At 33.7% G+C, this 15,756-nt stretch overlaps 1 protein-coding gene across 1 annotated transcript in view; it reads left to right on the top strand.

Moving 5' to 3' along the window:
• Positions 1 to 15,756, top strand: part of COL24A1 (collagen type XXIV alpha 1 chain) — a 355,028-nt gene that overhangs the window by 29,941 nt on the left and 309,331 nt on the right. Inside the window, 2 exon segments of the mRNA XM_044914336.1 lie at positions 11,712 to 11,765; positions 14,938 to 14,991. Coding sequence (XP_044770271.1) covers positions 11,712 to 11,765; positions 14,938 to 14,991 — 108 coding nt within the window.

Genomic DNA, 15,756 nt, shown 5'->3' with positions numbered 1-15,756 from the left:
AGAATTTAAAATTACCATTTTTGCAATCCTGATGAGGAAAGGGTTGCAGAACAATGAAAATAACCCAGTAAATCCAAAGGCTTTGAGGCAGGAGGCTGCTTGGCAGTTTTGAGGATAAACTGAATGAGATAAATCCTGGAAGATAGGTCGGAGAGATAGCCAGAGCCGGGTTATGTAGGACCTTGTGTTGGCAGGATTTCTCCACCTTTGTGCCCATAGTTCTTGGTCATGTCGCTTCCAAGAATGAAGAGGTAGACCAGACTAAGATTGGTGGGCAGCAAATATAAGTTTATTGAGCAATAGTACAAAGCTCCCCGAGAGGGAGGAGACCTGAGACAGTTGCCCTGGGAGTTTCTAAGTTTAGGGGTTTTTATGAACTCTTTTGCAGAACTATCTTAAGCAATCAGGGTGTGCTGAGTCATGCCAATCAGGGCTTTGGTCATATATCTGTCTACCTATTAGGTTAATGTCAACATGCTGATGGCCTTTTTTGCTGACATTGATGAAGGATTGTCAGAAGAAATGCAGGCAGGGATAAGGGGCAGTATAGTAAACAAACAGTGTTATATTAATTTCAGTGTACAATATAATTATTCAACAATTCTGTATATTACTCAGTGCTCATCATGAGAAGTGTACTCTTTAATCCCCATCACCTATTTCACCCATTCCCCCCCCGTCCCACCCCCCATCACTAACCATCAGTTTGCTCTCTATAGTTAAGATTCTGATCCTTGCTTTATCTCTTTTTCCTTTTCTTTCTTCTCTTTTCCTTTCCTTTCCTTTCTTTTCTGTTGCTCATTTGTTTTGATTCTTAAATTCCATACATGTGTGGCATCATATGATATTTGTCTTTCTCTGACTGACTTATTTTGCTTAGCATTATACTCTACCTTCATCCATGTTGTTGCAAATGGCAAGATTTCATTCTTTTTATGACTGAATAATATTTCATTATATGTTTTATATATATACATACACACACACACTCCACATCTTCTTTATCTATTCATCTATTGATGGACACTTGGGCTACTTCTATTATTTGGCTATTATAAATAATGCCACAGTAAACATCAGGGTGCATGTATCTTTTTGAATTAGTATTTCTGTATTTTGGGTGTAAACACCTTGTAGTGCAATTACTGGATCAGAGAGTAGTTCTATTTTTAACTTTTGATGAACTTCCATTCGGTTTCCAGAGTGGCTGCACCAGTTTGCATTCCCAACGGGGAGTGGGAGAGGGAGAAGCAGACTCCCTGCCGAGCAGGGAGCCCGATGCGGGACTCAATCCAGGGACTCCAGGATCATGACCCAAGCCGAAAGCAGTTTCTTAACCAACTGAGCCACCCAGGCGCCCTGGGTGTTGGGTTTTTAACTTCTTCATATATTTTGGATACTAACCCTTTATCAGATATGTCATTTGCAAATATCTTCTCCCCTTCAGTAGGGTGTTGTTTAGTTTTGTTGATTGTTTCCTTTGCCGTGCAGAAGATTTTTCTTTTGATGTAGTCTCAATAGTGTATTTTTGCTTTTGTTTCCCTTGCCTCAGGAAACATGTCTAGAAAAATACTGCTATGGCCGATGTCAGAGAAATGACTGCATGTGCTCTTTTCTAGGATTTTTATGGTTTCAGGTCTCATATTTAACTCTTTAATCCATTATGAATTTATTTTTGTGTATAATCTAAGAAAGTGGTCCTGTTTCATTCTTTTGCAGGTAGCTGTCCAGTTTTCCCAATACCATTTGATGAAGAAACTATCTTTTTCCCATTGGATATTCTTTCCTGATTTGTTGAAGATTATTTGACCATATAATTGTGGGTTTATTTCTGGGATTTCTATTCTGTCCCATTGATCCATCTATTTTTGTGTTAGTACCATACTAATTTGATTACTACAGATTTGTAGTATAACTTACTTGAGGTCTGGAATTGTGATAACTACAGTTTTGTTTTTCTTTTTCAAGATTGCTTTGGTTATTCAGGGTCTTTTGTGGTTCCATACAAATTTTCGGATTCTTTCTTTTAGTTCTGTGAAAAATACTGTTGGTGTTTTGATAGTGATTGCATTAAATCTGTAGGTTGCTTTGGGTAGTATAGACATTTTAACAATATTTGTTCTTTTAATCCATGAGCATAGAATGTCTTTCCATTTGTTTGTGTCATCTTCAATTTCTTTCATCAATGTTTTATAGTTTTCAGAGTACAGCTCTTTCACCTCTTTGGTTAAATTTATTCCTAAGTATTTTATTATTTTTGTTGCAGTTGTAAATGGGATTGATTCCTTAATTTATCTTTCTGCTGCTTCATTATTAGTGTATAGAAATGCAACAGATTTCTGTGCATCGATTTTGTATCCAGCACCTTTACTGAATTATCAGTTCTAGTAGTTTTTTTGGTGGAGTCTTTAGAGTTTTCTATGTATAGTATCATGTCATCTGTAAATAATGGAAGTTTTACTTCCCCCTTACCAATTGATGCCTTTTCTTTATTTTTGTTGTTTAATTGCTGTGGCTAAGACTTCCAATACTATGTTGAATAAAAGTTATGATAGTGGACATCTTTGTCTTGTTCCTGATCTTAGGGGAAAAGCTCTCAGTTTTTCCCCATTGAGTATGATGTTTGCTGTGGGTTTTTCAAACATACCTTTATTATGTTAAGGTATGTTCCCTCTAAACCTACTTTGTTGAGGGTTTTTATCATGAATGGATGTTATACTTTATCAAATGTTTTTTCTGCATCTATTGAAATGAACATATGTTCTTCTTTCTCTTGTTGATGTGATGTATCACGTTGATTGCTTTGCAAATATTAAACTACCTTGCATCTTGGGACTAAATCCCACTTCACTGTGGTAATTTTTAAAATGTATTGTTGGATTTTATTTGCTAATATTTTGTTGAGGATTTTTGCATCTATGTTCATCAGAGATATTGGCACATAGTTCTCTCTCTCTCTTTTGGTGGTATCTTTATCTGGTTTGGTATTCCAGTAATGCTGGGCTCATAGAATGAACTTGGAAGTTTTTCTTACCCTTCTATTTTTTGGAATAATTTGAGAAGAATAGGTATTAATTCTTCTTTAAATGTTTGGTAGAATTCGCCTGTGAAACCATCTGTTCTGGACTTTTGTTTGTTGGGAGTTTTTTGATACTGATTTAATTTCATTGCTGGTAATTGGTCTGTTCAAATTTTCTTTTCCACTTTGGGAAGTTTTGGTAGGTTATATGTTCCTAGGAACTTATCCATTTCTTCTAGGTTGTCCAATTGTCCACCTATAATTTTTGATAATATTCTCTTACAATTGTTTGTATTTCTGTGATGTTGGCTGTTATTTCTCCTCTCTCATTTGTGATTTTGAGTCCTTTCTCTCTCTCTCTCTCTTTCTTTCTTTCTTTTTTTTTTGGTCTGGCTAGAGGTTTATCAGTTTTGTTGATCTTTTCAAAGAACCAGCTCCTGGTTTCATTAATCTGTTCTATTATTTTTTTAGTTTCTATATCATTTATATCTGCTCTAATCTTTATTTCCTTCCTTTTGCTGGTTTTGTGTTTTGTTTGTTGTTCTTTTTCTAGCTCTGTGAGGTGTAAGGTTAGGTTGTTAATTGAGATTTTTCTTGCTTCTTGTGGTAGGTCTATATTGCTATAAACTTCCCTCTTAGAACCGTTTTTGCTACATCTCAAATATTTTGGAACTGTATATTTTCATTTTCATTTACTTCCATGTAGTTTTTTATTTTTTCTCTAATTTCTTGCTTGACTTATTAATTGTTTAATAGCATGTTGTTTAATCTCCATGTATTTGTGCTCTTTCCATATTTTTTCTTACAGTAATTTCTAGTTTCATAACATTGTGGCCAAAAAAGATGTATTGTAAGACTGATCTTTTTGAATTTGTTGAGACTTCTTTTGTGATCTAATATGTGATCTATTCTGGAGAATGTTCCATGTGCATTTGAAAAGAATGTGTATTCTGCCGTTTTAGGGTGGATTTTTCTGGGTATATCTGTTAAATCCATTTGATCCAGTGTGTCATTCAAAGTCACTCTTTCCTTGTTGATTTTCTTTTTGGATGATCTGTCCATTGATGTAAGTGGGGTGTTAAAGTGCCCTACTATTATTGTATTACTACTGATTAGTTTCTTTATGTTTATTATGTTGGGTGCATAAATATTTACAATTGTTATATCTTCTTGTTGAATTGTTTCCTTTATGATTATATAGTGTCTTTTTTTGTCTCTTGTTACAATCTTTGTTTTAAAGTGTATTTTGTCCAATATAAGTATTGCTGCTCTGGCTCTTTTTTAATGACGTGCATTTGCATGATAAATGTCTCTCCATCCTCTCACTTTCAATTTGCTGGTGTCTTTAGAGCTGAAAGGAGTCTCCTGTAGGTAGTATATAGATGTGTTTTTTTTTTATCCACTCTGTCACTCTGTGTCTTTTGATTGGAGTATTTAGTCCATTCCCATTTAAAGTAATTATTGATAGATTCATACTTATTGCCATTTTGTTACTTTTTTAGTGCTTGTTTTTATAGTTTTTCTTTGATCTTTTCTTATCCGGCTCTCTTTCATGGTTTGCTCATTTTCTTTAGTGACATACTTGGATTCCTTTCTCCTTATTCTTTGCATATCTATTACTGGTTTTTGATTTGTGGTTATCGTTAGGTTCTTATATAACATCTTATGCATATAGCAGTCTATATTAAGTTGGTGGTCACTTCCGTTTGAACTCATTCTTTACTCCTCTTCCCAGCACATTTTAGATATATGGTGTCATACATCACATCCTTTTATTTTTTGAATCCCTTGACTGATTTTTACAGATATACTTATTTTCATACTCTTATTTATGGTCTTTCCTTTCCACCCAAAGAGTCCCCTTTAACATTTCTTGTAGGGCTGGTTTAGCGGTCATGAACTCCTTTAGGTTTTGTTCATCTAAGAAACTCTTTATCTCTCTTTCTATTCCGAATGACAGCCTTACTGGATAGAGTATTCTTGGCTGCAGATTTTTTTCTTTCAGCACTTTGAATGTATCATGCCACTCCCTTCCTTGCTGCAAAGTTTAAAAGATTGTGTACTTTGTAGTTTTTGGTTGTAGTAGTCAATAAATACCAATTAGATTAAGGTGGTTGATGGTGATCAAATTTTCTCTATCCTTACTGGATTTTTAAAAAAATGTAGTCATTCCATTAATTATTGAGACAGGTGTGTTAAAACAGCCAACTATGATTTGGATTTGTCTATTTCTCTGTTTAGTGTTTAGGAAATATTTAGTCAGTGTTAGGTTCATTTACTTTGCAGCTCTGTGTTGTGCATACATGTTTAAGGATTGCTGTGTCTTTTTAATAAATTGATCCTTTCTATCATTATCAAGTGTCTCTGCTTATCTCCAGTGGTACTCCTTTTCTTGAAGTCTAGTTTGTCTGATAGTAAGAGCCACACCAGCTTTTTTATGATTAGTGTTTGACTGGTATATATTTTTCTTTCCCTTTCCCTTTCTATATTTAAAATACATCTCTTATAGACAATACATATTAGATCTCACTGTTTATCTGGTCTGATAATCTCTGATTTTTAATTGGAATGTTAAGTCCATTTATATTTGTGTAATTATTGGTATGATTTGGTCTCAGCCTACGTTGTCATTTCTTTTCCATTTATCTCATGTGTTTTTTGGTCCTTATTCCTCCTTTTCTGCCTTCTTTTGGGTTAATAAAATATTCTCTAATAGTCCACATAGTTTCTCTATTGGCATTTCGGCTATACTTCTGATTGATTGATGTTAATGGTTGCTCTAGAGATTACAATATGCATTCTTAACTCATTCTAGTTTACTAGAGTTAATATGGTAGCAGTTCATTTAAAATATAAGACCCTTATGATTATATTTATGCACTGTCCTTATCCTTTGTGTTTTGTTGTCATTTATTTTATATCTATGTCATTATAAACTCTAAAATACAATGTAGTAATTTTTGTATTAAGTGATCAGTCTTTAAAGAAATTAAGAGAAGAAACAAACAAGGGAATCATTTATATTTCCTCATTTATTTTCATTTCCAGGGCTCTTCGTTTCTTCCTATAGGCTGAATTTCTAGTTGGTATCACTTCCCTTTAGCTAAAAGAAGTTCCTTTAGTATTTCTTGGGGTGCAATTCTGCTGTTGATGGATTCTCTTGGTTTTTATTTACCCCCAATTTTTTTAATCTATGTTCTTTGAAGTATATTTTTATACAGTACAAAAATCTTGGTTGAGAGTGTTTTTGTTCCAGAACTTTAAAGATGCTTGTGGTTCTTATCTTGTAATCTCCACTGTTTCTGATAAGAAGTTAGTCATTAGTCACATTGTTATTTCTCTTGTGTAATGTGTCATTTTTCACAGGTGCTATTGAGATATTTCTCTTTTTCTGGCATTTAGCAGTTTGACGATGATATACATAGGGGTAGTTTCCCTTAGATATTTCTTGTTTGGAGTTCACTGAATGTCTTGGATCTGTAAGTTTTTGGTCTGTGTGTAATGAATCGGGGATATTTTTGGTCGTTATTTTTTCAAATAATCTTTCTGTCCCATTCATTCTCTCTTTTCCTTCTGGGACTCCATTTACATGTATGTTAGACTACTTAATGTTGTCAGGTCACTAGAGCTTTGCTCATTTTTGCACTTTCTTCTCTTTACTTCAGATTAGTTAACTTCTATGGGTCTCTTCTTAAGTTTACTAAACTTAATTTCTGCCTTCTCTAATATGTTGCTAATCTCATCCAGAAAATTTTTCATTTCAGATACTATATTATCAGTTCTAGGATTCTATTGTTGTTTTTTGTATAGTTTTCACTTGTCTGCTGATATTTCTGTGTTCACTAATTATGATGATCATTTACCGTACATCTTTGAACATATATATAATAGTTAATTTAAAATCCTTGACTGCTAATTCCAATATCTGGGTCCTTCTGAGGTCTGTTTCTATAGACCACTTTTATCTTACTCAGGTCAGATTTTATTTTTCTTTGTATGTCTAGAAAAATTGGATTATGTACTGGATATTATGGGTGATGTGTGGAAGAACTTTAGATTCTGTTATCTTTCTTTGAAATCCTTTGATAATCACTGATTTTTTTTGTTCTATAGGCAATTAAATAACTGACTCATCACCTTAAACTTGTACTTAAACTTTAAGGGACAGATTTCTTTCAGTTTTGCTTATAGTGTTAGTGTTAGTCCAAGGATATCATATTTACTTCTAAAGTATAGCCCTTCCTGAATTTCAATGGAAAGGTGATTACTAAGGCATTTACCATGTCCCTTAAAATGATGTGACTCAAACTATTTCTCCTGTGGTGGCCAGCAGCTAAAATTTATATTCAATTATTTTAGCCTTCTGGTTGTTGCTTTTTGGTGAACTCTTTGGAATCTGTCTCATGCAACCACATTTAGTATCAGCCAAGAATTGAAGAGAGTCTTTATCCAGATTTTGGGGGGAAGCTCTCCTCTTTTCTTTTCTTTTCTTTCTTTCTTTTTTTCTTTCTCTCTCTCTCTCTTTTTCTTTCCTTCCTCCCTCCCTTTCTTCCTTCTTTCCTTCCTTCCTTCCTTTCTTGGATTTCCCCCCTCAATTTATAGTTATTCAGATAGTCTCACAATCTGTCCTCTGACACAATTAGCCAAAACATCTGTGGTTTTCTGCTGGAATTCTAATCCTTCCATGCAGACTGTGGAGGGTCCTTAGAAGAAAAGTTGTATAAATGTGTATGTACCAAGTGTGGTTCTTTTCTTGCAAGAGTTGAATCCCCTCCAGTGTGTCCTTCTTTTTGATTGTTCTCCTGTGCATTCAAATAGTTGTTTTATGTATCTTGTCTTAACCTATGGATAAATATAGACGTAGAAGTGTCCAAGGACCAAGTCTTGGGGTACCCCAGAGTTTAGTATATTAGGAAGAAGAAGAGGAACTATCAAAGGAAACTGAGAAAGAATGACAGTGAGGTAGGGTAGGGACAATAGCCTGAGTGAACTAAGTCCAAGAGAGAATGGAAGAAGTCTCTTCATTAATATAGACAAGTTTCTAGGAGTTTTGCTCTAACAGGGAAATAGTGTAATGGAGCAGAGAAGGGAGGTGTAGCTCAAGAAAAGTTGTTTTTTTAAGATTGGAGAAATTACAGTGTGTTTACTTGGTGATACCAATTATCCTGGAAATAAATAAAAATTAAAATAATGTAGGGAAGACAGTGTATTGATGATGTCCTGATGAGAGAGAATGGTGGGTTTGGTTAGAAGGCAGAGTATTTTGGAACAGATTTAGGTGGGGTAGTGGATTTGGTTGTGACAGGTTGTGAATGTTAAAAGCAAGATCACCCACTCAGAGTGAAGAGAGAGAGTTATAATATAATTATCTATGAAAATGGGAAAGTGAATTGACTAAGGTAATTATTAGACACACCAGAAAACAAAAGAAAACACAACCAATTAATGTAAAAAGTCATGAATTTAAAGTGAAATTTGTCAGTATGACTGTTTCTCTTAGTCACATTTAGCTGCTAGGGGATGGGACAGAGTAGGGGTAAGTTTAGATTTAATAATTGCCAGGTAAGCTTATAAGACAGAGGGAGAAAGAAGAAATGGTGCCATTTATGTATGTCGGGAGGTGATTATAATGTCAGACCTTGGTATTTAGGCTGCTTAAAGATTGGAAGTCAGGCCACATGGGGATGAGACAGTGAAAATGTGGTGGGATCACATATTAGCAGTTACAGTAGGTCAAATAATTGTTAAAGTTGTGAGTGCTTAAGAGAGTGAGCTAAAAAGATAGGAAGTGTTGGTTAGAGAATATTTTGTAATGCTTAAAATTGATATTATGGAGCTTATATAGTTATTAGTAATGTTAAATGAAGAATATTCAAGTGATGTTACCTCAAGATCATGTCACTTTGTGTTTCTTTTATGAGACTCTCCCAATTTAGCTTATCCATATTTGAGTCTTAATTCCAAATTTTTTTCATTTAAATTTTGTTGCTCCATCAATAATTCATTCAAGAATTGTGTTCTTTGCTTTTTAAGGTGGCAATAATTGTAAAATTGATTTTAATGATTGTCTTTAGTCCTGTTATTTTTAATACTTACATTTTTATACTCTATAGAGAATTTTACCTATATCTTACAAGCTAAACTAGGCAGGTATTATTATTCTTATTTCCATTTTACAGAGGAGAAATCTCAAATTTAGAGAGATTAAATGATTTGTTCAGTGTTTTCACTCTAAATCCCAATGTTCTTTCCATTATATTGAATGGGCTCTAATCTGATAAATCTTTTCTAACATGTTAATGGGGCTAGTACTTAGGGAGTTTTCCCCCCTAGACAGAGGGCCCTTGGAGATCCAATAATAGTCTAAAAGAGCTGTGCTGATAATAAGGATTTTATTTTATTTATTTATTTATTTATTTATTTTTTAAAGATTTTATTTATTTGAGAGAGAGAGAGAGAGAGTGACAGAGATAGTGAGAGAGAACACAAGCTGGGAGGAGAGGGAGAAGCATGCTCCTACTGAGCAGGGAGCCTGACATGGGGATCGATCCCAGGACCCTGGGATCATGACCTGAGCCAAAGGTAGGTGCTTAACTGACTAAGCCACCCAGGCACCCTGATAATGAGGATTTTAGGCTATATAGCAGAACAGTAGAATAGGTGGGACTTTGAGAATTCTTTGAGTAATAATGGGTAGGCAACTTCCTTTTCCTCTTACACTCAAAAGGATATATAGCTCCTTTAACAAAAGTCATGTAGAAGTCAATATTGAAATTCAAGGTCAATTATGATTAATTAATTTATAAACATTTACTTTTAATTCCAAAGGGATTTGAAAAGCCAATCAAGTATGACTAAAAGTGTGTTGGGAGTCATAGAATTAATACAAAATGAGGGAGAAAGTAAGAAATTTTGGAGTATTCTTTAATGCAGAGAAATATGTCCTACTTCTTTGACGTTTTAGGTAAAGTTGGCATGTTCAATAATTTCTGCTCATGCATTTTATACTATGGAGGATCCCAACCCATGACTGGCCAAGTTAAGAGCATTCCCTTCATGTTGACTAGAATTATGGTTGTAGAACAAGTTGATCAATTATCTCATGCACATTTGTGTGGGAATAAAAGAGATCTGGCATGTATTTCTTTAAATATGTTGCCCAGATACATAAAGCTTATGAATAAGAAAAAGCTCTGTCTTTAAATCTGATTTTTATTGATCAATTGATTACTTTTCTCCACCTTCTCAGGTTTTTTTTCTAATGAAGATGAAATGTTAAAATATTGATGATAATAAGAAAGTAGACAGATAATAGAAAATTCAGAAAGAACCTAAAAATAAGAATTTTTAATGTGGTATTTATAAGTAAAAACATTGACCACAAAGAATTATATTATATTTAAAATTCTCAAAGGCTATCATTTCTTAACTTCTTTTAAAATTCTTTGTAAGTATTGCCTCAAATCAATTGGCTAGGTTTTATAATAAAAGACTGAAATATATTAAAACAAATAAATAAGATTTTTATTTAATAGACACTGTGATATGAGAAGGAAAATTGACCTGGTTTGCCAGTACTTTTCTAAGCAATTTTAATCAAATCATTTAACCTTTCTGGACCTCATTGCTTCTTTATCTATAGAATGTGTTTTACTAGATAAGCTCTAAATCTCTTATAAATTCTAACTATATTACCTTTTTTTTTTTTGGAGAATGAATTCTTAAATATTGAGATATGACTAAAGCTGTTTCTCAGGTCCCATAATTTTGTAATTAATGGTCTAAAATTGTAGCCTTAGTGATAGAAGTGGTGATAGCTATGGAAGGGAAGAGGTCAACCTGGAAAAGAACCTTTCCTTAAAAATTTTCTTTGCTTCAAGCGTCCCTGAATTTGTGAAAGAACACGATTATTTCTTATAGTATGAAAATAGCATTGAGAACTCTTTAGGAATGGAAATTATTACTAGTTGAGAATGGTAATGAAATCATAATTGGAATTATAAAGAGTTTCAATTGTGGCCTCTTAGTTTTATGAGATGGGAAGTAGAAAAAGAGAGAGTTTGCCAGTATGCATAATAAGAAAGATTAATATTGCGCAAAAAAATTTGGTTGAAACCTAGTGTCATATTTCTCTTGAAATGTAAAATATGATTCCCAGAGTATGAAAAGTAACTATTTTTATATCTATTTTGGCAATTAGAGGTATTTTTTTTATTTATTTTTTCTGTATTGCAAAAGTAATGCATGTACATTGCAAGATTTTGGAAAATATTTAAACTTGGAATGATATCATAAAATTTTAAGAATTATAAGCAGATTTCTTTTACTAAAAGTAACTAGTTTTCCAATGCTAAAATAGGAGTTATAACTGAATATGTCACAAAAATGGTTGTTAATGAAGCCTTTATATAGGTCCCTTAAGGAAAGATGTTTCAATAGTAGCATAACTTTATTAGATTTTAAAAATCATCTATGTCTGACAATCTTCTTAGCATTTAAAAATAAGGCTAATAAAAATGTACAATAAAAAAAGCAAATAAGGCATGACCATCTTGATTTAAAATAATTTTATTAATACCATGTAATATATATATACATATATATATTATCTCATGATGCATTCAACTGAAGAAGTGTGATATACTATATGTAATTTATGCTTCACCAAGGGTTTTATAATTGTTTTATCTAGGGCACCAAAGGAGATCCAGGATTTTCCCCTGGTCAAGCTGTTCCTGGAGAAAAGGTAATTAGTTGCCCATGGAAAAAAATCATGGTGATATATTTCAAGCATTAAAAAATCATTTTTACCTTTTTAAAATATAGATTTTACTTGATATCAGACAGAGGAGACAGAGAACTAGAGAAGGTATCAGACAGAGAAGATAGAGAACTTTAATGAAGGAGGAAATAATTGAAAAATAAATTATATCATCAGCTTAATGTCATCAGTTAAAATCTTAACATTAATTTTATTGAGTGTCTACTATGGCCTACCATTGTGCTACCTGCTAGTTAGGGATGGGTGGGGCGAAAGATTAGAGCAGAATGTGGCCCTAATCTCAAAAATTTGCTGTTAAAAGGCATACACAAAATAATACATAAATTCTAATGCTATTTTGTGCCTTTTTTAGATTAGCTCCACATACTTTATCTTTTTTAAGTCCCCAGTAATTGTAAGAGAAGCAGTCATCATTATCTTGTTTTCCAGTTAAGAAAATAGAATTCATAGAATTTAAATGACTCATGAATAGTAAGTGGCTGAGTTAATGATATATTTGTTTGACTTTTTGTCTAGTATGCATTTCGTTTTATTGTAATCCTGTCAAACATACACATTCACATTTAGGTAAAAAGAAACTAACATTTTTAATAAAGCTAGCAACAAAAACTTTGTTAGGAGGAAGATACTGTTTTCCAGTGAGGATGAGTAAAATTGGAGTCTTTAGGAATACATCTGGGAATCTCTATTTGGACAAGTACTTAATGAATGTGATACAATTATAGGATGTTTTTGTTTGTATGGTATACATTCACAAACTTTTAAAATCCCTGAATAATTTTGGTCGTTCCTGGGTTGAAATCTGATCTTTAATTGGCTTACAGAAACTCTTGTAAACTTAAAAAAAAAAACAAAAACCCACACCATATTAATGAACTTTACAGGTATTATACCAACAAGTAAATCCTCAAAAAATTTTTAATCTAGAAACTTGAGAATTTTATTCCTGTGATGGAACTGAGTTCACTGAATATAAATAATTTAGAAAGAGAATAGAAATTTATTAGAAACATATTTTCATTGGTCCCTTTGTTATTGCAAGGAAAAATATCCTGCAATCTGAGAAACAAAATGCCATCTTTTAAAATGTTTAAATATAGAACACTTGATTTCTTACTTAAAATTTAGAAATTAGAGGTCCATTCTGTTTTGGTGACTGCTTTAAACAAACCCTCCAAATTAAGCATTCACATTTATATCAAATGCTTGGTTTTATCTTTACTTGTGGCTTCCTTGCACAAAATATAGGGTGGTTCAGAATGTGTACAGTATCTGTATAAAATATAGGGTGATTCAGCATTGGCATTGAGGCTTGGAAGTATGTCAGTCTTTTTTTCACTTTTTGAGTTACTCATATACTAATTGTGGTTAATGCTATATAGGAGTAAGGTAGTAAGATACAGGATTTAATAATATGTTGCCATTGAGCTTTAAGTGAAATCCAGCTTTTAAAATTGAGAGATGTATTTTTAAAATGGTAAAATTTAAAAACATTTCTTAGACATTGTATTTACATTAGATTGGGTTCAAACTGAGGAGGCAGGATATCAGTTATACACATACATTATGAATAAAAAAATATGAACATCATATTAGTGAGAGTTGAGGGGCTTGGAAAACAATTGTGTTTTATTTTTAATCACTTAGCCGTTTTTACAATAAATATATGGTCAGTGACGACACAAAAGAAGTGCAGGGGCTAGTCCTTCAGCATGGAACACATATTAAAGAATGTCTCTCATAGAGCATATTTAAGTGTTTAAGCCCTTTGGGGATCTCAGTGGCACACAAAAATAACTCTTAAATAGTGGTTTTCCCTTTTCCTTTCCTTTAAGTCAAGTGAGATATTATTCTCATTTTTCAGGGAGGAACTTTGAAGGGAAATCAAGTGATCCACCCATGATTAGATGTAGTAGAAGGAGACAAGCCTCCAATAACCTGTTTCCTAGTGCAGCTTTCTTTTCCCTCTATCAGAGTAATGAATGTAAAAAAAAAAAATTATCTGTATAAAATGGTCATCCCATCACAAATGGAAGCCATCTTAGTAAAATGTCAAGAAGTATTAAAATTAGTACAAATGGAAAGGTACTTGATTGTTAATCATCAGAAACATTCTTTCCTGTTCTGATTGTTTAATTTGATGACATATTAAGGTACTTGATGCACTAAATATTAAACACAACACAGTCACTTAGGAATTTATTTAGGATTATTACCTAAGTACCCTTTTTTCTTTCACAACATTGTGTGTGTGTGTTTTTTTTGTTTTGTTTTGTTTTGTTTTGTTTTGTTTTTCATGCACAATATATTTGTTGCAGCAGAAGGGGAGAGAAAGGTAAGAAAAACCACTTGGAGCAAAGTGCCTCAAGATTACCTTCCCATTTCTTTTTGATGTTTTCTCCATGTCAGTTCACACAGCCTCCTCTGTATCTCCCACTGTCATCTCTACCCGCCAGACACTCCATCTCCCTCACATGAGTATACTTTCTCCCTCTTACCCTAAGATGGTCTCACAGGCCCTCATCAAAGCTGGGGAATCAGGAGGATGGACCGCCTTAATAGGTGAAGTCCCATCTGCTGGAGCCAAACACACGTCCTCCCAAAAAATTTTCACAGCATTTACTCCCCAGTGGTGCAGCGACCAATACCAGTGCAGCCCGGAAGCAGAAGTGTCCCTTTCTCTGGTGTGCCAGTGAACCCAGCCCTTGCTCTCCACAACCCTGCCTTGAGGTTCCTAGTGGGAGTCCTGCCAGGAGGCAGCCCAAGCCCTCCACAGCTGCCACACAAAGTGCTTGGAGAATTTTTAAGCAAACTTTTTTTTTTTTTAAACACAGTAAACCTTGGAACTACAGGAATTTGGGGAGTGAGGGCATTCCTAGAGAAAAGAACATCAGGAAAAAAGGAGCAGGGTTATGGAGGCGGGGAAGTACAGTGGTACTCAACATGGGAAGAGAGAAATAGCCTCAGAAAAAGTCGCAAAAGGACTCAGAAAGGAGATGGAACTTGAGGCGGATTGCGAAGATCAGAGATGAATGCAGTAAGATTTTGACGTCCAAGATGAAATCCGGCAGCAAGGGAATTCTAATTTTCATTTCCTTTTCATAACATTACACTTCTGTTTGTGTTTTGTTCTTAGGGCAATCAAGGCCTTTCTGGATTAATGGGGCCCCCTGGTATGCAAGGTAGTAAGGTAAGACTGGTAAGACATAATTTTACTTTGACATAATTGGATGTCATCTGGGTGTGGAAGCTCTTGAACTCTTAAAATCTCATTTTGAAGTTGTGCCCAAAGTCAATGTTTTAAATTCCTTTTCTCAGCGAAAGGGATTAGGATGGTGTCCTAATCCAGGAAAGTGGTGCCCACAAAAGGCAGTACCTTATGAAAAATAAAACCCTTCAGTTAATGACAGGGACAAAATTCAAATGAAGAAAAAAGTCAGTCACGGATAGAATGTTGAAGTTTTTCTTCTTTCTTTCTTAATATTAGGGCAGTAACCTACTTCTGAAACTCTGAAGTCACTTTTTAACTTTTATATGTGAAGTGAGGTAAACTTGGTTATAGGTAATAGTTTTGGCTTTTTTAAAATGTTCTTATTTTCTTAGGAAATAATAATCTCTGCCATGATATATACACGAATGTGTGGCCTGAAGAGTAGGAAAGAAGTGAGGATTGGGGATAACTGGTAAAAAACAGTAGTAGTATGTATATGACTAGGCTTTTTCTGAGATAAAAAGTAATATTAACACAGCTGCTAGAATTCTTTCATATAAAATATGTTGTGTAGTTTCCTGCATCTCCTCTATATATTCGGCTTGTTTTGTTTTCCCAAACACTGAGTTGTTGACTTTCTACAGGGGAAAAAGAAGATACAAAATATCTTTTAAAGTATTAAGGGCCCCAAAATATTGAAGGGCAGTATTTGACTTGGTATGGATATCTAAATACAAATAATAA

This window comes from Neomonachus schauinslandi, chromosome 4 (genome assembly GCF_002201575.2).
Source record: "Neomonachus schauinslandi chromosome 4, ASM220157v2, whole genome shotgun sequence".
In the NCBI taxonomy this organism is placed as follows: Eukaryota; Metazoa; Chordata; class Mammalia; order Carnivora; family Phocidae; genus Neomonachus; species Neomonachus schauinslandi.
This window is presented reverse-complemented; position numbering and strand designations above follow the sequence as displayed.